Source organism: Tauraco erythrolophus, chromosome 21, assembly GCF_009769465.1.
Source record: "Tauraco erythrolophus isolate bTauEry1 chromosome 21, bTauEry1.pri, whole genome shotgun sequence".
Taxonomy (NCBI): Eukaryota; Metazoa; Chordata; class Aves; order Musophagiformes; family Musophagidae; genus Tauraco; species Tauraco erythrolophus.
Window position 1 is genome coordinate 5,038,889 of NC_141485.1, and position 22,320 is coordinate 5,061,208.

Below are 22,320 nucleotides of genomic sequence, written 5' to 3' on the forward strand. Positions count from 1 at the left end.
GTTACTATTGCTCCCTAATCCAAGGAGAAGCTACAGTATGCGAGCATTAAGGCCAACTTTCACAGAGTACAGCGCCCTACACATCCTTACAGCTCCCAGCAGGGTGGGATTCCCAAAAAACCCATCACTTTCACATACCAGAGCACCCTGCCAGGAAGCGCGTTCTGCCTTTAACGTCTGCCGAGCTGCCACACGTCACTAAAACCCACCTCTGGGGCTGAGAGGCCGGAGGGGGAATGACGAGACCCCGAGAGCGGCGGGCCGTGCCAGCCGGGCTCCCCGGAGCCGCGCAGGAGCGCGGCGCAGCAGGGGTTAACCCGCGGCGGCCCGGGGGCGGCGCCGCGCTGACAGGTGGCGCATGCGCCCTGGCGCCTCATTGTGCCCGGCCGGCCCAGCCCCGGCGCGCCTCAGTCGGCGAGAGGCCGTTGGCGCGCGCGGAGCTGCTGCCCCCTGCGGCCGGCGCCGCGCCACCTCCGCTGCGCTCCCCGCCCCTCCCCGCCCTCCCGCCGCTCGCCATGGAGTGAGGCCCCCGCCGGCCGGACGGCGGGTCCCGCCGCGCCTCGATGGCTCTGGTGACGGTGCAGCGCTCGCCTACCCCCAGCGCCACCTCCAGCCCCTGCGCCTCGGTGAGTCCGCCCGCCCGCCCGCCCGGCGCTGAGGGGAGCGCGGCGCTCGGTGGCCGTTAGGGTCCGGCGCGCGGCGGTGCGCATGCGCGCGCCACACCGCTCGCGCCCTCCCCCCCCCCCCCCCTTCCCCGCCGGGCCCTGACAGCTCCGGGCGGGCGGGCCGGGGGCGCGGGGGCGGACGGCGGCCGCTGCCCTCGGTCCCTCGGAAACGGGGTCGGGCGCCGCTGCGGGGCCCTCGCGTCGCCGGGGCCTGGTGATAAGCGCGGGGGGTGCCGGGGGTCCCTCGGCGGGCCCGGGGGAGCCGGTGGGGCTCCGCGCTGCCGGCCCTCAGGCTGCGGAGAGTCCGCGGGCACCGCAGGGTGCGGGTCGGAGCTCGCCGTGAGCCTCAGCCCCGGCTCCCGCAGCGCGGAACTGTCTGGATAACCAGCCCGGTGTGCGGTGCGAGAGAGGCGGGCAGCGTGCTGGAAGCCAGCTGACATTGTGCGGGCTACGGCTGTTGGAAATGGTTTGATCTGACAGTACCCGCTAGGTATCTCCAGTGCGTGGCCCTTCCTTTGCGAAGAGCTAAGATGTTTTTTTTGTTTGTTTTTCTTTCCTTTTTTTTGAATGTTGCGTATAATCTTCAAGAGGCCGCGTAAAGCCCAGGACAGTTACGGAAAGGCCGGATTTCAGATCTCTGGGTGAAACGTGCAGGACGAGCAGATGTTCTCATCGCTGCCCTGGATCGGGACGCGGGGCAGGCGGCTGTAAAGGCTCCTTGCTTTCCGTGCTCCTCAGACTTGGGACTGGCTGTTGTTTTAGTACTTCTGCGTTGTAAAATCTTGCATGTTAACCCCTTAAATTGCTACCCACCGATTACGTGGCTTGTGTCTAATACACCTAAGGATGAGAATGAAACTCGTGAGCTTGTTTTCACGAAGTATGCTTAGTTCTCTCTTAGCTTTTTTCCTTAAAAAAGCCCATACACTATCACACAGGTGTTATGTGTGTTTTGCAAATGTCTGGGGGGGAGAAGCGTTGAAATCTCAGTCGCTTCCGTCATAAGGGGGGATGAAAAAGCCAACTACTCAGAAAATGTTTCTTGTTGTGTTAGGTAACCTCTTCTGAAACTAGATCAGCTGCTTGACAGGTCCTGCCTGCCCCGACAGCATTTTAGCTGTCAGAATGCTTTTTTTTTTTCTTCTCCTTTTCTCCCTCTTTCATTCCCATGTCTCTCCTATGTTTATTTAGCAACACATTAATTTCGCTTATATTTTTATGATATAAATATTAAGGTGCTGCATTACTTTAGAGGTTGCTTCTCCCTTTTGACTTATCTACCCTTTCCACTGTTCCTTTTTCTCACACGTTTCTTGTATTTAAGACATCTTGTGAAAATAGATAGGCCTCTCTTGGCATCTTCCTTCCTTCTCCTACTTGGATCCATAACCCCTTCCTGTGATAAATATTTGATATATATGAACAATTAGTGGTATTCTATAAGGCTTTCCCATCTGGAACAGCCAGGCTGTTTTCCAACCAATGAAAGTAAATTGAAACTGTACTGATTTTTGGACACTACTTAGTTTTTAAATATATAAACAACTCCCTCCAGAGACTGATATATCCAGAGAATGCAGCTTTCGGTACATTTATCTATATTCTCTTTCTTCAGTCTCATAGTACGGAGGTGAATTCTACACCAGTGGTCTCTGTAAACCCTTGGTGCCCTATGTGTGACTGTTTTAGTTCTTATAATTACTTGTATTTTCTCAGACTTTTCTTGCAGTCTAAAGTGAAGGTGATATTCATCGTATTCTGGCTTTAGGTGCTATTGTTTGAGTACTTCTGCATTTTCTGTTGTAACTCCCTAATCACACTTGAGGGTTTTGGCTGCCCTTTTAGCCTCTGGTGAGGTAGCTGGAGTTGGTTCTTTCTCCGTTCTTCTGCCAGAATTCTGTTGAGCTTGTGTGTGTTTCTCCTCTGTCACAAAGTTTTTGTTCTTAATCAGAACTTTTGGTATCATTTCAGATGATGATCCTTCCTAGGCCACCTAGGGCTTGTGAACAGGGCGCTCACCTTTTTAGTCCTTCGGAAGGCTTTGCTCCTGCAAGCCTGCCATGTTTGCTGTTCTGAAGGATCTTTGTTGACTTCAGCAGGAAGGCTTGATTCTTTCAGTTTTAAGGGAAATTGTTCCAACCAATCTGTTGTGAACTGTTGGTGGCTTCCTTCTCTATGGACTCTATCTCCAAGTTGCTTCTTCAAAAGAAGGATCATTTTGCTAAATAACTTTTATGAGGAGTGTAAGGGTCTAACTTGTGCGAAACCCTGCTGTTTTCTAACAAAGATTACTGGGTAACTGCTAGAAGTTTGCTGTTCCAGCTTGTGGGCAAGGAAGAAGCCTGTCGGTGTGCAAGCATATGGCTGTGTCTAATTCTGTTTCCAGGTCACTAAGAATTTTGAGGACAGAAATGGATTCTCTTTTAAATTGCTTGATATCTCTGCTTTAGAGATAAACTTGTCAGACAAGGATAAAGGGTGAAATTGATGTCCTCAAACTGAATTTTTGCATTAAGTATGCCCTATAAACAGTTATAATTGGCTTTTACGGGTTCAGGGGAATAGCTGATGTGAATCACTCTGAAATTGGATGGCTTTTATTTATAGGTTTTTATCTGGTTCTCATTGCCATAGAACATCTCATGAGCATTCATTTCAGGGTAGTTCATGCAAAGTGTTGATTATACATTTACAGCCCTCTGCTTGCTTGATGACTTATAAAATTCCCTTAATTGTCTGTCCCGACTTCTGCTGTCTGTTTGTTTTGGCCTTTAGTTATGCAGCTACTTTTGAGAAATAAGACTGCAATCTTCACTTCTAGATAGCAGAACAGTTGCCTTCTGATGTGCTGTGTTAGCAGAAAATGGTAGAAGGCAGGACTGTACTACAGTAAAATGTGAAGATACCATGAATCCGAGAGGGGCTACTTGGTGCTGATCAAGGCCTGTGTTTATCTGGTAACACAAACCAAAATTTCACCCCCCTCTTGCCTGTGTTTTGGGGGGAGTTAAGAGGGACAGGTGTTCTCCCTCCCATCCCTCAAAAAAGATTGTTCTGAGAGGAGGAGGACTTGAGTCTAAGTGAGGGGAGGGCTCTGGAAGTATGCATTTGCCATGTAGCAGGGGGGAACAGTAGTCCCATCGTGAACAAAAGCAGTGAAATGAAAACACCATTTCACAAGTGCTGCTCCGGCGTACAGTCAGAGCTCTGCCCAGGCAATTTGAAAAATCTAGCCTGTTGATTTTTCTCTCCATAACCCAGATTGTTTGATCCTACTTCGCAATATCTATGCCACATTTCCTGTCTCGCAGGACAGTATCTTACCAAATGGTAGGGCTTTCCCATCCCTCCCTTCTAGCATCTTCATTTCAGTGGAAAAAATGAAAGCATATTTTCTTTGTGTTTTTTCTTGACAACTGTGAGACAATGAACGGAAAGAAATCTGAGTGAATTTAACTTGCTATATAGAATCGTAGAATCATATCCCTTGCTTTTGGGGTTTAAATTAAAAAAAAAAAAAAAAAGATAAATTGCCCATTGTTGCTAATCAAAATACAACATTTTAAAAGAGAGTAAATTATTTTATTTGGGCTATTAGTGTGCGTGCATTGTTGCTCAAGGCACTTGTTAATACTGCCCGTGTTTACATATCAGTTTTAAGTTATTTTGCTGCTTATGTCTGTAAGCAATGGACCGTCTGTCAGTCTCCAGTTGGTGTTAAGCTGCAGATGTCTTACTCTCTGACAAACATGGAATATCTGTATTGCTTGCTCCATAGCAAAGTGTGGACACATCAGCCGTGTTGTCAGGTCTAGGGACAAGCTGCAAGAAAGAATTCTAACTAAAGCAGAGAAGAGCTAGTGAAAGGTGCCTGCCTCAAAACCCTTTGTGAGCCACGTTATCTAAGGCACTGGAAGTTGCTGGGTAGCTTCAGTCACCAGGGTAGCATCAAACCAGTGTCATCGTGACGATGGGAGCAGTGGAATGCTGCTCTAATACTCTTTGTATCTTTCCAAAAGATTTTTGATAATTGTCTGTATTGGGAAATAATCCATTGAAACTTGCCCTTTTAAATTATTTTTATGCACAGTTCTACAGAAGAAAATCTATAATTTCTGTTAAGTGCTGGTTTTCCTTTGTCTGTTATGTCTCTTTCTTGGGAAGTGAAGAAGCTGGGCAGGCAGTCTGGCCCTCACTGCTCTTGCAGTTCACTTGTCTTCCCTACCCTCAGGGAGACAACATGCTCCTATTGGAAGGCAGCGACTGACCCAGAAAGAGAGGATATGCTACATATATTGTTCTAAATTGCACAGTTTAAAAAAAAAAAAAAGTTTAAAGCAAATGAAAACCTAAGCCATTTGCCTTCCCTTCCTTAATCCCAGGAGAACAGCTTGAGCAGGAAGCAGAGTCCTGCAACTGTGTTTGGGAGTCTCTGTCATGTTTTGCTTGAGAGCTCCTTGCTGGTGGAACGTGCAGGAGATATTTTCCCACTTATTTATGAGGAAGCTAAATATAATATTTCTCTACCCTGGTCCTGCAGTTGCTGTTAAACAATGTGGTAATTTTGAGTTTACTTAATCATTGATAAGTCCAGTGTATCTCACATAGAATTATTTTATTTTAGATCTTGATAGCTGCTGCTTGTATAGGGTTATGGAGAGTTTTAGAGGGGACTACAATGTAGCTAGGAGAATGGAAGTTTCTTATGAAATATTTAGATCTAGAAACGCCTAATATTTGAAGATGCTATCATCTCTTATTTGTTGGTTTTCCTCAACTGATGTTTTTCAGGTATAGCCATAGCTCATTCTGAAAACTGAACATTTCAGAGGCAGTGGACCAGAAGAACGTGCTGATTCCTGCTTTAGGCAAACTTCTCATAGTGTCTTACAGATGCCTCAGTTTCCTGTGTTGCCAGCTGTCACCGTTTGGGTTATAAACCAAAACTTTAGTTTCAGTGAGGTGATTTGTACCTTCCTCCCTACCTTTCAAACTTCTGTTGAAAGCTCTGCAAGGAAAACAGGAGGCTCCTACTTGTTGACTGTGATGCCGTATTGTTAAAAGATGAAAGTTTCTGTCCAAGCTTTTGGATCGCATAGAATTTTTGTATGTGTGAGTGCATTCTTAGGTGAGACTCTTCTCTTCCTTAAGCAGCTTGATGGTTAAGCTGAAGCTGCTTGGTGACAAAAGACTAATCCTTCTCTGGAGGATTTGTTGTCTATTGTATACACACATACACACACACCAGGCTCTTTGAGATCTGCATGAAATGCAAGGTCCTTTTTTAGCTTGAACGGTACTTGGAGCTGAGAAGGAAGATGATGAAAGTTGAATTGGAACCTCACTGAGGATCATATAGGAACGTTCTTAAAACTTGCAATGTACAAGAAACAGTCCTTATCTTTTTTTTTTTTAAGGGATCTAACTGTACTTTTGTAGGCTATCTTAATGGTAGCTTAGTTTATACTTTTTATTTTATTTCTTCCTCATATAGCCAACCCTTTATTCACATTTTCCAGATACATTTCTAGTTTTTCTGAGCATTCATATCTTACAGCCACACTGATGATGATTAGGTTTGGGTTGGGATTAGGCTTTTTTTTGATCTGATTTGTGAGAAGAGGAATGTAAATTTGGATCCAGCTATGACTTGCTTTGACTATCTGGTCTAATATGCTGCACTATTTGTTATTGAACTAAAGGAGGTACAGAATATAAAATACCTCTTTCATATTGTGCTTTACATTAGATCACTCAGTCTAAGGTTTCTTTGCAAAGTTGGCAGCTACTTCTCCCATATCCTTCCCCTTCTTTTTGTTTTGTTTACTGGTGCATCACTTTACAAGTTGTCAGTTTTGGAGTATTTGCGTCTTGACCAGTGAAGTCCAGCCAAAAGAAGCTGTGGTAGCTGGCCTAGAAGCTGAAGCATACTTTTCTTGGGGAAAGTAAGGCTTCTTGTAGTACTTTGTCAATGTTGACCTAAATGGCCATTTTTAGGTTGAGGGAAATTTTGTCTCTGTATTTATTTCACTTTTTTTTTTTAATTCCACTGAATATGATGCCGTTTGTGGCATTTTAGATAAAACAACTATACAGCTCAGTTGCATCTCTCAAGACACGAAGTTACGTTGAAACAAACTGACTGAAATATACACTGAAGTTGTCACCTATTGAGTTCCAACCGTATATAAATTCTTGTGTTTTGAAAAGGAGCTTGTAATGTGGAAATGCAAATAACCTGTAATGCTGTAGTGAGTCATTACCTGACCAATATTGATTCTTGCTGTTTAAGCAGCGAAAGAAGGTTGAAAAGGGCAGGATACTGTAATATCTACAGTTATTCTGAGAGCCTGACATGTTTACTTAAGTGGAGAATGCTGTTTTGAGTGGACGTTGCCATTCAAAAAGCAGTCTGCTGGAGGTATTTTAGTGTAAGAGGGCTGCCTTCGTGCAAGGGTAATGCCCGAGGGTTTCCAGTCACTGGAAAAAAATGTTGAAAGATCTGGAGCTGCAACTATTCTGTCTTGGGAAAAAAAAAGAAGAGAGAAAAAAAAAAAAAAGACAATAGCCTTTGGGCAGCTTAGCTCAGTGTAGCAGCTCCCTGATCACAGCCTGCAGCTCAAGGTTTCATTCTTCAGTCACAACAAACCACATCCTTCCAGCACCACAGTGCAACGTCACTCTGCTGAAGCGAGAAGGCCATTCTGCAGACTGGCTCTCAGCAACATCTGTACACTGGAAGCTCTTGCTGTCCTTGCAAGAATGTGCTGGACGTGAAGACTCCAAAAACACTCTTAATAGTTTTAGAGTTCAACTTACGTGAAGCTTTTACTGTCTTTATATCTGACTCTGGCCGATGCCATTAGCAAGATGTGTGTACTAAGCTGCTGGTATTCTGTGACTGGTACTTTATATAAACTGGTCTTGCAACATGAGAGCACTGGGCTTGTCATCTGCCTGCTCCAAGTCTTCCAGTTGTTTAGCTGAGCCTGTGAATGTAAAAATAATCTCCTCTGTATTCCGTTTATATGCCTGAGCATCCTTTAATTTGTTTGTTAGGTGGTAACAATGAAGCTCATATCTTTTGTATAAAGATTGGGGGGTTCTTGGAAGCAAGAGAAAGAAACAGCTGATATCTATTGGAAGTAGTCACTGATTTAAACAAGGCAGACAGGGGTTTCTTACCTTTTGGCTCGAAGCTGTTCCTCCAGAGCACTCTGTTTAAGGGAATAAAAAATTATGAAGGCTAAGAACCATTTTTACATTTCCGAGTTGGGCTGTATAAGTTGATTAGATCACTGTCAACCATCTGTAGAATGTCTTGTTGCAGTAGTGCAGTGCATGTGTTCGTGTGTGTTAGTTAGCATTCAGGCAGGCTTCAGTATCTGCAGCTTTGAGTGTGTCAATAGCGTTTTGCCCAAATAGAATTGCTCTGAATATGAGTCTTATCAGTGTTGCTCATTGCAGGCTGATCTCTTCTCAGAAGGCATAAAACGTTGCTGGAAGATGAGTCACGCAGTTAAACAGCTTGTTGCTTCCATGGTGAGACGCACCCTCGCTGTGTATGCCAGCAATCATGAAACTCCTGGCAAATACCCTGTGACGTGAACTTCTTATGGCCTTGGTAAATGAAACACCCGTGGCACTTGCTGAAATTTGTTTTGCTTCTGGCTGCTCGCTGCCTTTGGATATTCTGGTCCTCCTTCTCCCAAGGAACTCCTCAACTGAGGCTTCACAGAGATAATGAAGTCACTGCATCAGTGTGGGCTGTTTCAAGGTGAAATTAGTGGAGAACTTAAGGCCACAGTGTAAACTTCTTGTATTGAAGTAATTAAAGACGTTACAGTATTTCACCTGAACTATTTTGAAAGAACTGTTTTATCACAGATCATTCTGTCCCTGTATTAAGCTCATTCCAGAGCTCAGGAGGTGACTTGGATGCTTGAACTTCTCACTGCTCTGCAAGTAGAGCAGTGCAGGAGATCTCTGGGAAGTAAATTCCAGAGATGTTGTCTCAGGAGTTGTGCGGGTCTGGGACTCGTGATGCCAGGCTCCTTGTTGCACAGCTTATCCCCAGCCCACACCCCAGTGAGGTGAGCCACAAACAAGTCTGAGGCGAGATAAAGCAGGATCTGAAAGGCAGAAGACCATAACCTGACCACGGTGTGCTGTGAGTCCACTGACTCACATATTTTCCGGTATTTAGTAGGCTTCAGCACACTTACTGTAGCAGCTGGTATCTGATGCTCTCTCCTTAGAAGACAATCTGCATGTTGCTTCTGTTAGTTTGCCTGTAACTGGCTTTGCTGTTGTATGAGCGGGGATCCCCCAAAGAGAGTCTGGAGCAGGTTCCAAATCCAAGAGTTTGTTCACCTTCTTAGAACAGACGAGAAGCCATAGGAAGTAGGTGGGGAAGAATGGCACTGTAAGGATTTTGTTGAGGGATACCGCATTCATTTATTAGGTCCCAAGGCCTCCTTAAGAAAAAGACAAAAGCTGCTGAGCTTGTTTATCTTCAACTTTTAACTGGATTAAATAGCTGAGAAATGGATTTTAATGTGGAAAGCTGGTCCTGTCACAGGGGACTGTGGTTGTCCTGTTACGCTTGCTGGCTACTACCATATCCCTTCTGTTTTGATGCACAGAAATTATCACATTTAATTAAGACTTGTTCAACTGGCTTGGTTTAGCTTCATCAGCTGACATCTGAGAAATGTGTGTATTAGGATTCTATAGAAAAAAATGAAACAAAACACTTCAAGCTTTTAATTTCTATACCTTTTAGCATGGTGATGAGAGGGAGGGATAGGGCATATGCCTTGGATGTGTAAAATGCTTTGCTTTCCAAAGTTGTGCTTTGTTGATAGTTTGAGGTAGTCTGAATCTTCTGCATGATGCAGGACCAATCCTTTGGCTTAATCCATATGAAGTTGGAGTTTCCCACGAATCCCTGAAGCTGCTGCCTGCTTAAGAGTCCCGAGTGCCATGTTCCAGGCATTGGAAAACAAAAGCCCCTAACCTTCACTTGCATGTGGAAAACCTGTGGGCTACTGTCCCTCTGTCTGAAAAAAATTTGCAAGGTCTTGCTCAGCCAGGAAGGAGCCAGTCCTTGGCAAACTGTTATTAAAAAACCAGAACTTCTGTGTGCGAATGTTGGTTCCAGGAGCAGAGGGTCAGCAGTTATCTGTGAGATGACCCGCTCCTTGTACCGCAGCAAGTATCCTTTTGAGTCTGCTGTTTCTTTGCAGTGGTCCTCAGTTCTGGAGCATCTTCTGTAGGAAACAGGGTGTCACACTGAAAATTTAGCTCATAAGTAGCTGTGGGGCAAGCAGGAAAGTGACTCAGCTCTGACCTACAGACAGGAGCTAAACCTAGTTGCAAGAGGAAATGCTAGGTGACAAACCAAAGATGTTTCTGGAATAAGGATTGATTCTTTTGTTGTTGTTCTTTGTTTTTGTTATTGTCTTTTTGGTTTTGTTTTCCTTTCCATAGTCCTCAACAGTTTAAAATAGTTTAAAGACAAACAGCTCTGGGCACGTTCTTCAGATGATTCTGTAACCATTGTATTTAAATACAGTGCTTCAAAATGTGGTATGAAACGGTTAACCAGCTGCCGTATTATATTGTCTTCCTGGGTGACGTGTAAACCTTGAAATGACAGCCTTTTCCTTTACCTGTTAAAATTGCAGAATGGTTGGCAAAGACTTAATTCACTTTCTGACAAGTGTTTTTCTTATGTAACATCGAGTGAGTTTCGTTACTGGGAGTTTCCTCTGTTTTTTTTTCAGTCGAGTTGTGCTTATGTGGGTTAGCAAGCTTGTGACTTCAAAAACTGAAGTGAAAAGGACAACTTAGGCTTTTTTGTTCTTTTTGGCGTTTCTTCCCTCTTGGTAGTGTTTTGGTTGTGCAGCAGTTAATAGAATGTGTAAGCCTGAATTTCAACACTTCAAAGAATCTCCAGACAGCAGCTACCCCTGTAGTGTGGGTCAAGTCTAATATTGCATAAACGTGTCAGTCCAATTGCACGTGGAAATCAAATATTAATGTTATCTCTTGCTTTTTGTGCCAGCCTGCCGCTGCGTCCCTCCGCACTCGGCTGTGCGGTGGCGGGGGTGACTGCCTCGGTGGTGTGCTGGGAGTGAATTGTCCTTCTGTGCAGCTTCTGCTCTGCTCCTGCATCTTAAATAAAAGAGGTTATCAGGGCAAAACAATACGAACATAGCATGTTTTCAGATGCCTTTCCGAAAGTTGGGCATAGTTATATAAACTTTAAGGCAAGGGAGGCATTATCAGTTAACGTTTATAGTATGACTGGAGTAGAGTTTGCGTAGCCTCAATGGGTGAAATGAATATTTTTCACATAGACTTTGCAGATCCCTGATCTCAACTTGTGCTTCGTGCTGCAAAGATAACAACTGTGCCACAGGCTTCTGCAACCCACACTTCTGGTCTTTGAAGTGGAATTTTTCTCTTTTACCCATATACCAGAAACTGCTCTTGTCTAGAAAAAGCTGTATTTAACTTAGATCTGTTCCTTTTGACTGTAGATGTCTGAGACGGTTATTTTGGGGCAGTTTTGATCCGGTTCTCTTGTGAGTGAGGAAGTCCTAACTTGACTTTCCCTTGGAGAGAAGGGAAAAGTTTTACGTCTTTTTAGTACTCGGGGAGAAGATGGTGTGAGTCAAAATAAATTTTTAAGCTTGAGTAATTGCTCGTATCTTGATTCTAAACTTGAGATGTGCCTCGTTTTGAAAAAACAATTTAACAAAACAAAACCAACAAACCCAAAACCAATCAAACACACACCCTCTCCTACAAACACCCCTCAAAAAACCCAGAACAACCCCAAAACAAAACCCAAACCAAAACTACTTAGCTTGTTCAAAGTTTAAACTTGCAAATTTGGTTTTTGAACAGATGAGCACAGAACGCCTTGAGCCAAAGGGGGTATGTGTGAAGATAGCTTGAGGTGAGAAGCAATCTGTATTTGTTGGAATTTCATTTGCTTGCTATGAAGTAGGACATCCTGGACGTGCTTCACTCTTTTTAAACTTCACTTTGGTGGTGAACGTTTCTTTGCATGTGCTGTGGGAAATATTGAAGAACCCTGAAGCAGTTGAGCAATATCAAGAGGGTATTGGAGAAAAACCTTTTCTGAGGGCAGAGGGTGGGAAGTAATTTGCCAGCTGACTTCTGATAACAGTCAGTTCTGCTAACGTGTAGCATCGCTATTCTCGGTTTGGCTTGGTTTCAGTGCCTCTGTGTGGTGCGGAAGCAGGCTGTGTAAAACGTGAGAACTTCCTGCTGTGATAAGAAACCAACAGCTCTTCCAGCAGGTACAACGTTTTGCTACAGTCCTGAAGATGTAACAGAAACGTTTGCTGTCCTGGGCCTTCAATATTGTCGATCTCAAACTGAGAAGCGTGCTCGTGAAGGAGTAGTGGAACAAGCCTGAGCCTGGCCTGAACCAGTTCAGAAGGCAGAGCTGTGTTTTCTGCGTTGTGCTGCTATGATAAGAGAATTAAGAGGGGAAACTGTGTTCAAGAATCTGTAATCCAGGATGGTGGCTCTGACTGAAATGGAATAATCTTATTTTAAAGGGTGCTCTAAACCACTAAAGCTTTATAAATATTAATTTTGTTCTTTTGTTTCCCAATAAAAGGCTTTTATTCATGAAATCACTATTTATTTATTAACCTGACAAACTAATAGCAAGCTCTCTTCTTTCAGTGTATGCATGTGCCATATCACAATTCTGCTTGTCACCGTAATAAGAACTTCATTCATCTGCTTTAAAATGTCATTGATAACAACCTGGCAGTGGCCCAGCTTGGAGCAAGTTAACTACAAAAGGCTGCATTGTAAACCTTTCTCAGAGTACATGCTACATTAAGTCTAAAATCAAAAAAAAAGGAGAGAGAGAAAAATGTGCAGGCTGGTCTGGGCTGCATGCAACTGCCAAATAGCTTCAAACCTCTGAAAAATGGAGCTCTGTATGGAGGATTTCTGGCTGAAAAAGGGATAGTTTGGAATTAAGGGTGCATTCTGCTCACTTTTAAACCTTTGAGGTACACTGAATCTCTAAGTCTCATGTTAAAATGAGAGGGAGCGTCTTACTGAACCACAAGCAGCTAAATAAGAACTTGTAAGGATCTTCTTATTTCCTTTAGTCTCCTCTTTCTTCGAGTGAATGCCCAGGGTGAAAACTGTCATCTGAAAATAAGTCCCAAGCCTTGGAGTTAACTATTAGTAACACTGTGAGGTAGTTTGTCTCGGTTATAATAACCTTCCCCGAGCCCAGCTGCAGCCTGTACACCAAATGTAGGTTCACACGGTGCAAACAGGGTGTCTGTGGCACACACCGAAGTTCAAGTGCCTGGTCTTTGTGCCAGCTCCTCTGCAGGTACCCGAGCTGCCCATTGCTCTGGCAATCCTGTACGTGGGGCTTCATGTTCGGGGCAGTTTAGTGCTTCTTGGCTTTGACTCTCCTGTTCTCAAAACTGTTTATTACAAATGAAACTTGTATTCTGGATGAGGGTGAACTGAATTGCCCTTGAAACATTCAGAGCTTGTGAACTTCTTTGAGAGAAGCTCCCAGGGATGTTTAAAATGGGCCCTGCCCTGTGCTGCACGAGGGCTGTGTGTTTTCATACAGCCCCTGACTAAACTAGTCTCACTGAACAATTTAACCATTGAGCAGAACATGAAGCTTTAAGGCATCTTCGTCCAAGGTCTTCTGGGAGCCGTGTACGCCTGCAGTAAATGATCAGCGTTGTTCTCATCCTACGCTCTAGAGATGTGACAGGCTCAGGCAGAGTGGTGAAGGGCTCAGAACCGATGGGTGTATAGTCTGGCTCCTTCACTGGAATGGGGCCTGCAAGAAAAAAAAAAGCTACAATTTCATGCTGCTTCACTTCTGTGGTTTTTTTGTTTTGTCTCTTTCTTAAGTATAGTGTATGGACAGCGCCATGGGTTAGGGAACACTTCACCTTCATCTTCAGAGACTTTTCGTATGTAGCCTTCTGCTGAAGTCAATGGGCGTGGAGGTAAGCAGTGCTGAGTGCTTTCTGACAACATCACTGCCACCCACTCTGTAGCCTGGTGCACACAACACTCCTTGTATTTGAGCATTGTTTTTCTCCGAAAAAGTCGCATGCGGGTGCACAATGAAGACACTGCTTATTTGTGTCATGCAAAAACCTATTCCTACTTGTTGGCACCAAGTGTGAGCAGCGAGTGTCACAGATCCTGCATGAACACTTGCCACTGAACTTCAGTGACATCCCTGTATTGTGTCAGAACGAAATGTGACTTCACAGTTGTTCTGAGGGTGAATGGATGTAGGGTTGAATGTTTGAAGGTAGAGTGGAATGTTACTGCCTGAGGCTTTTGTGCTACTGATGCTCAACACCTTTTTCCCTGCTATTGTTTGCTTGTTTGTTTGTTTTTACAACTGGTGAGTTTAGTCTCTCAATGGTTAATCATTTTATCTTGAGCCAGTCAGAGTCAGTGAGAGTTTCCTGTTTCCTTGTCTTTCTCTTGATTTCCTTTTCTTTTGAAACACAACTTTCTCTGTTGAAACAATTCAGTTGCTGAAACTCTTCAGTTTCCATCTAGTGGCTTAAAGCTGAGGGAAGGAGAACTGTCTGAAGTGGCCTGATATTCTCACAGAGATACTGACAGCTGGGTCTGGTGACTAAATTGTTACAATAAAACACAAATTCATTAGTTGATACTGTTGAAATCCGCTGACTTTTCTGTACTCCTAATAGAAGGCTTTAAAATATCCAGCTGCAGACTGATCCTCTCCAAGCATGTGACACTGACATCAGTCCTAGAAGTGAGGCATTGAACTGCCTCCAAAAATGAGATCATTGGGTGATATTCAATGCACCAATTTAGCAAAATATTAGCTAATTCGATTACATAGTCACCTGTACATACTGTTTGGAAGATGGGAATTAATTCCAATTTTAGCTGCTGTCATTCCAAATATCAATGTTATAATCCTAAGATCCTTTTGATCGGATGCTGTGCTCCCACGGTATATTGGGAGCTGAGCTTAGCAGAGCCCATCTCTAATTGCCAGAAATTTGCTACAAGACTTGCCAGTTTCTCTGCTTTTCTTCTCCCTGCACCCCTCCCATTAAGTTATAGGGTGTAAGAGTTTAGGACTCTTATTAAGCAGGCTCTCTAATAAAACTTGCTTAATTTTCTTATAGCCCTCTTGACTTGTTAAATGGCTGCATAGAAACACAGCTATGTTTGTCCCTTCCCAGGAGTCTGGGTAGTGGTTCATCTTTAGCCTGCCCTGCTGTTCAAAGCAGAGTGACTAGTCATGACCAAAATACAATTAAACCCTGGCTAGAACCGTCCTGGAGGCAAGCTGCTGTGTGCACCTAGCTTCCCCACCTCTTGTAGCTTCAGGTCAACAGTAACTTCATACTTTCTCTTACAACCCGCACAGAGAGCGATGGTGACCCCGAATAAACATACTTGCCTGTTGTTTTGTAGACTAGAAGAAATTCTGTATTTACCTGTAATTATAGTAGAAGTATGTTCTAGATGCAAGTGTCAGAGCATCTCAACACACACCTGATGATTATTTATTTGAAACGTGGGTGTAAGAGAAACAGTATGTTAGAAGAAGGGTGCATGTGAGTTTGTGCAGAAACATTGTCTCCCTCCCCCCGGCCAGTATTTTCTGCCTGTTACTGCACGTTACAGGATTGTTTGGTTTGGGTGCTGTTTCCTGCTGAATAGAAGTCTTTATTGAGCTGGCCATAATGTTGCTCTTTTCTTTCAAGAAATGCTACTGCTAACTTAAGACAGAGGAAGATGCTGTATCTCACAGAGTTGTAGCAACATGGCCTGAATTATGATCTGTAACGCAACTAAAGAATTACACTGTAAAAAACAGAATGGAGAAACTGCTGATGGCGTACACAGAATGTTGAGATGATGAGAAGCTCTTAAAAGCCCTATCCATAGAGCAAGAAAAGAAGCTAGGCTTGAGGAGCAAGCAGCAGAAAATTAGATGGGAAGAACTCTGTTCCTACAAGCGTAAATGATCCCTTAGAGTAGCCGAGGAGGCTGGTTGATGTGAACTCTGTGCAAAGTTCAGTGGAGAGTGTGTTCTGATGTCCCGGGTGATACTGTCTCTTCCTACTTCTTGTTTGCAAGAAGCTGACGTGTTTTCAGAATATGCTTCCGAAACATCCTTGGTGGGGAGGAGGATTGGGATGACAGAATGCTTATTTGCACCTAGGAAGTTAGCTGCAGCAGTAACTATTCAAGTTGGCTTAATGGCTGCTGCCTGGTTTTTGTTGACCTCAGGAACTGCGCTGGTGAGAAGTGAGGTCTGCATCCCTGTTGTGCCTCAGCACGTGCGTTCTGCAGCAGCAGTTCGGTGCCATACTTCAGCTGCTGCCTCTGCAAAATGATGAAATAAACTTCCGCTTTTCCCAGTAAAAAGTTGTTGCAGTTCATCTTTATTTAACAATAGCAAGAGTTGTGCAGAGTGCACGTAGGGCACGGAAATGGGGAACTGAGCCCCATCTCTCCGCTGCTGTTGGAGGACAGGAGGAGGTGGGGAGAGAGGGAAAGGAGGAAAACAGCTTCACCCGTGCCTGTTTTGATACTGGAGAGCTCTTTCCAGTGATTTGAGAAGGGGGTGGGGAGAGAACCAGATGCTCTTAGGAAGTTCATACCATTGTTAATAATGTAATTCACAGATGGTGATGAAGGCCTTGAAGAGGCTTTCATGCAGTACTTATGCTCTGTAATAGACAGATCATCACATAAGGGCTCACAAATAGAGATGACTTAATCCCAAGGATGAGTCTACAGTGATCTATTTGATAGTGGCCCTGTGGATCATTGTAACCTTTTTTGACAGTTAAGAGCCTTCAGCATCCCTGAATGTTGAGCGCTACTCCAGGACTGGACCAATCCCTAATTAAATTGTCAGGATAAAATGTTAGTATAGCTTTGAGACTTTTCCAATGAAAGTGGCTTTTCTGAAATAAAAAACAAGTTCGTTTGTCCTGGTACAGAAATCAATACAGGTAGTAGAAGTGTGAAAATCGGTTTGTGCAGTGCCATCTTGTTAAGAGGCAGTTCTGCTTTTATTTCCATTTATCTGGTTGGAGTTGGAAGCAAATTTTGTATGGATTTTCTTCTGAATAGCTGTCAGTACTTCTTGAGAGGTAAGGAGAAGGATTGTGGGTTGCATGTCCTCTTGGTTTCTAAAAGAGAAGTCACTCTTACCAAGAAGCTTCATAGCAAATGAACAGGCTGCTGCTTTTCATACATACGGAATCAGAAAAGTTTTAGCTCATGTCTGTGCAAATAAATTCAAATATTTGTATGTTTGCGAGAGGCTCATTGATAAGGTCTTCACTGACTGCGGGTCAGCTTTTTTGTTGGCTGCAAGCTGTGTAACTAAAAGCGTATTTTGGGGACTTCAAGCAGCACTAGCTTGTGTGGTAGCACGAGCAACCAAAAGTTTCAGATGACATGAGAACTGATCTTTGCTTTGTTGTTTGCTGCTGTCTTTTCAAGTGTAGCTCCTCCCTTTCTAAAAGATGTTTCCATAATATTTTTTATAATTATTCTTGACTTCTTAAAATTTAAACTGTTTATTAAATTGGCTTCTTGTGATGTTTGTCATGTGATAGTTCATGAGCCCTGAAGAATGTGCTCCTGTGACTTCAGCCATATATTTGCCCGTACCAATGCAGGCTGGATCATGTGTTCTTGTTGGTCTTGCATTTTGAGCTAAGCAGTGAAGGGGGTGGGGATGGAAAAAAGAGGGACTATTTCAGGGCTAAGCTACCAGAAATTCTCAGACTACTTAATTTGTGACCTTGTTCACTAGTTACATGCAATCCAGGGTTTTCTGCCTCTTCAATATTTTCACAGAAATGTTTTCTGCATTAGAAGCTGGGATTTTTTTCTTACTATCCTCTTTAACAGGGGAAAGAAAACATACTTTGGTAAAAGAAATATCTTGAAATCTTGAGGGAAGAGATTTTTTAATTTTTTCTTTTTTTTAAGCCTTGGTGAGGGATGTGTGTTTTAACCAAGAAAGTTGGAAATTATCTGTTCTGGTCCACATTTTTGCATATATCAACTGTGGCATCTGTAAAGCAGTATCTTTATTACTGCAATAAAATGAACAAAGCTGAAATGTGCCAAGAATTTACTGTTTCCTCCACAATGGCCAAAGTTTTTGAGCACTAGAAGTGCTGTTAGTGGACCTGTGTACATCTCCTAGTCCCACTGCCAGTGTGTGATGTGTGCGTCCGTTCCACCTCTGCGCAGTGGAAGCTGAGCCCTCCGAGGGCTCAAGACTGACAAGGTCAGACTTCATGTTAGGTTTGGTTTAAGCAGTGCTTTCAAGCATTTTGCTGTCCTTCTATTTAGCTTTGATTTCCTTCCTTGACACCATGGAATGCTGTTTTTCATATATATATATATATATATGTGTGTTGCTACTGCTGTCCAGTCCTCTGTTTCCCACCCACCCTCTGCTCCTCCTTTGATTCAGCAGCTGCTGGTGGGTATAAATCAGTGTGTTCTTAACTCTTTGAGATCAAGACTTTACAGGAGAGGGGACTGTCAGCTAGAGTTGTTCAGTGCCCTGAAGTTTCTGCATGTGGATGCCCTGACAGTAAAACTGTCCGTCTTTAGTAGCTTTGCTTTTCAGCAGATGGGCTGTGCTCTAGAGCTCACATACTATTAGACTTTTTTGTACTTTTTATGTCTGCGTGGGCTAATGCATTTATTTAGATTTGAATCCAAAGTAACATTGGTTTAATACAATGGTTTTTGTATCACCTTTTTTCGTCCAAGTTGGATTTTATTTTCAGCTCTATGGGGGTTTTTGCTTGCTCTTCGCATTGTTTAAAAAAACCAAACAGATCAACAACATAAAAAAAAAACACCCGAAAACCAACCCACGCACAAAACTGTTTTGCTTAGCTCGTACAGTATTTCCACTTGGCTCAGAAGATGTGGATTTGTGAGTAGAGGGAATCCTCATTTGGCTGGTCACCCGAGCTTTCTTCAAGAGCATTAGAAGGATCTACCGCTTAAGTTCGTCGGAGGGCTGACCTGCTCTAGTTTTAATGAGATTTATTATACCTGTACCTTTTTAGATTCTACGGCTTTGATCTTCAAAACAATCTGTATAAACCTGTTAGTAAAAACAAAACCATTGATAGAAAACTGACTCTTTATACTCAATGTGCCCTGTGTTGAGATTTATTGATTTTTGAAATTAAAATAACACCTCTTGTGACATTGATGTGCAGCTTATCTGCGGTGTTTGGCTAAGTGCTTGTATTCATGCCTCCCTTTTTAGCCCTTCCAATCCTCCCTCTCAGAAAACCACATGGATCAAACCCTGATAACGCAGCTCAGGCTTAGAGAGGGTGGAGGAAACAAATCTGGATGTTGATAGGTGATGGTGTGTGAATTTTATGGATACAGCTGCAATCCTGATACATGTAGGAGAGATTGTGGGAGGTGGGTCTTGGCCAAACACAAGTGTGTATTTTCCCAAAAATTGCCTTTGGCTTTCATAAAAGTTTAACAGCATTTAATAATTTCAACTTTGTTAGCTTAAGAAACCTGGGAGTTCTTGACTTGGTTCAAAACAAGACAAATTTTCAGCTTGTCAAATAGCTGTGGGACTCCGAGGCCTCGAAGGAGATCCAGAGGTACCAGAGGGATAGAGATGTGCACTAGTTATTGAGTGAAGGCAGTGCTGGAGAGCATGGGCAACACGAGCTGGGAGACTGGTGTCTGGAATGAGAGTATCTGAGAGTATCTGGGTCAGTCTCCTCCAGAGCTGCAAGACACGTGAGATGCTGCAGTGTCTGGCTTAACTTCTTTCAGTTTGGTGACTTCTGTGGCTGTGTTAAATCCCTGGGGAGGAGCGGGTTGACAGGCCTGTAGCAGAGGTGGCCAGTGAACAGTGATTTGACTTGTTCCATCAGGATTTGGCAAGCCGAATGACTAGGTGAGCGCTGGAGCCGTGAAGAAGAACGTGGCTTGTCAATAACAGACTTCATTGGTTTTCCTCCGCGTGCGCTGGGTGTTGGTACGTGCAGCCCTCAAGTCTGCTGAGGCAAAGGCATCGCTGGGTGTAACGCCTTTCCTTTTTATTTTTTTTTTAAAGTGTACCTATTAATGGAAGCAGAGTGCATAATGTAATCTTAAAATAGCTACTCCATGAATGCAGAAACATTCCACTTCTAACTAATCGGCCATTCAGAATGAGCATTTAAATATGCTCCAGGGACCGAGCGGCGGCTTTCCGTATCTGCGTGAATGGAGTCAGAAACATCCTGCTGCTCTGAGCTGGGCAGGCATCTTGTTCCTCCTCTTCGTACACAGAGATAAGCAGGTGTGGGGTAACTGCTTCTGCCTTGGGAAGCAGAGTGCACATGCTGCTTGCTGTCTCTTTGGTGAGGCAGGCAAGCTGATGGGGTTGGTCGTTCTCACTGCCCCTGAGGATCTCGGAAGGACCAGGCTGACAAACAGTCCTCAGAACCAGATTTCTGCTTCTCTTGGTTGTGAATGACCAGGAACACAAAGAGCTTATGGTCGGAGTCCTGGCTCCAGTGCATTGCTTGAAGAGCTTGGCAAGCACCAGGGAGCCCATGTGCCGTGTTTTTTCTCTGGCAGGCTGCTCCACAGCACTGTGCCCTGCTCCAGAGCCTCTGGCCCAGCTTCACAATGAGGACAAGACACGGAGATAATGCAGGAGGGCTGCAGGGGCAGGAGCCATGTGTCTGTCATGTCACTGACCTAAAGCCTGTCCCGGCTTAAGGATTGCTCTTGGAACTGCTCGCTGTCTGCCCAAGGGCACGGTGCCAGGTTACGCAGGGCTCCTTCCCAGGGGACAAGTGCCATTGGAAGTGGGTACAGTCTCACCTGTCAGAAAGGGATGCGCTTTCGTACAGCCACTTGTCCCTGCTTCCTTTGTGCTGTAGGGGGGGATGGGCAAGACTCTTCTCGGAATTCCTCTGCGTCTTCACGGGATGTGTTTTGTTTTTTCGGTGGGACAAATGTACATGTTCACTGTGTCAGACTGTTGATGCCTTGTGCATAATGAGACAGTCCTCGTGGTCTGCATGTGCCAGGCTGTATACTGCACTGGCTGCCTGCTTCTAGTGCTGCCTTCGCTCTCCTGCCCACGGGGTTCAGCGCCAAGGGAGCTGGCTGAGCCAGATCAGCCAGGCAAAGGCTGAAGAAGTGACTTTCTTTTGCTGACCAATGTTGCTTTTCCAAATACCGCGTGGCCTCTGTGACTATAATTGTATAGACATCTCGTTTAGAGCTGACCTCGAAGGCAAGTTCTCCTCTCCTCCCAAAAAGGGGGGATTTTCACAGAAGGGCTTACACTGGTTTAAGGCTGCTTTATCTTAGTATAGCATAAACCTGTTTCTAGTTATCTTTAAGGCAGAAGGCAACTGGGGGATTTGGATCGTACTGGATGATTGATTCCTGATGACTTAAACAATCCTTAAGGGGTGCCTTTTGCCCTTACCTAGCTAATCTTAATTTCCTTTTCTGGCATAGGCAGTAAGTACTTACTCTACGCTGTGTCTTGCAGCAGGACAAAGTTCTGGGAAGTGCCATACTTTTAGCATTGGCTTCTGCAGCTCTGCTCTTCAGGTGGTTATTTATGCAAGGCACCAGCCAAAGGGAAGGGAGAGCTTTAACTGGATTAGCCTCAAGAAGAGAGTGTGGGGATTTAGGGATTAAGGAACCAAAGGCAGCCAGCAATCACTGACTTAAAACCAACTGTAAGAGATCCAGTCCCTATAGACTGGAAATACAGTCCTTCCTTACCTTCATAGTGTTGAGATTGGCAGCATTCTTACCCTTGAGGTATTAGAGAAGATGGTCTGAGGGATGCAGAGTATGTGTAGGGTGATTTCTCTTAAGACTTGCGTATTGATTGGAAACCGTTCCTAATTGGCATCTCTTTAAGAAAAACTGTTGAAGCACTGAGTGCTCAGATGAGGTCTTAAACCTGGCACTCAGGAGGTGTTGGTGGCTTGCTCCGACATGGAATGAGAACATCTGGTTTCGATAGACTTGTAGCCCTTCTAACTTCTTCTGACTTTTACACCTTCTGCCCTTGCCCTAAAGTGTTTCTGTCATCCCATATATTTTTTTCCACTGATGCTATTATGCATCCCCTGCAGGGAAAATCCTAGTAGATTACAGGATTGATAGAAAGATTGGGAGGCGTGGGAGAGATCAACAAAAACTTGTTACTAAGGAGACACGAGTTTTAGCATTGTGTCTCTAATGGCCGGTCTGCCGAAGGGGAAACAGATGGTACGAAGGAGGCTGGGATTATATAGACAAGTACTGCAGGGCCACAAATCTGATACATCTATTGAGCTTCCGGGGGTCAGGCAAATTCAGTCTTGTGCCAAAACTGATGTGGTTCCTTTGCCTTTGGCACGGTGTTTCTGTCCTTCTGTCGTTAAAGGCTGTTCTGGACAGTGGACTTCTGCATGAGTTGTTCCTGCTCCTGGGAGTAGCCAGGTTTGGCACGGAGAGAGTGAGGGCAAGTGGCTGTATGGAAACGTGTCCCTTTCTGGCAGGTGAGACAGTATCCACTTCCAGT

The 22,320-nt window shown here is 44.2% G+C and overlaps 1 protein-coding gene across 1 annotated transcript in view; it reads left to right on the plus strand.

Moving 5' to 3' along the window:
* The first annotated feature begins 563 nt into the window (after positions 1 to 563).
* The window catches only part of SSH2 (slingshot protein phosphatase 2), a 102,163-nt gene continuing 80,406 nt past the window's right edge, over positions 564 to 22,320 (plus strand). Inside the window, exon 1 of the mRNA XM_086624490.1 lies at positions 564 to 626. Within this exon, the coding sequence (XP_086480616.1) occupies positions 564 to 626 (63 nt within the window). The remainder of the gene's footprint in view (positions 627 to 22,320) is intronic.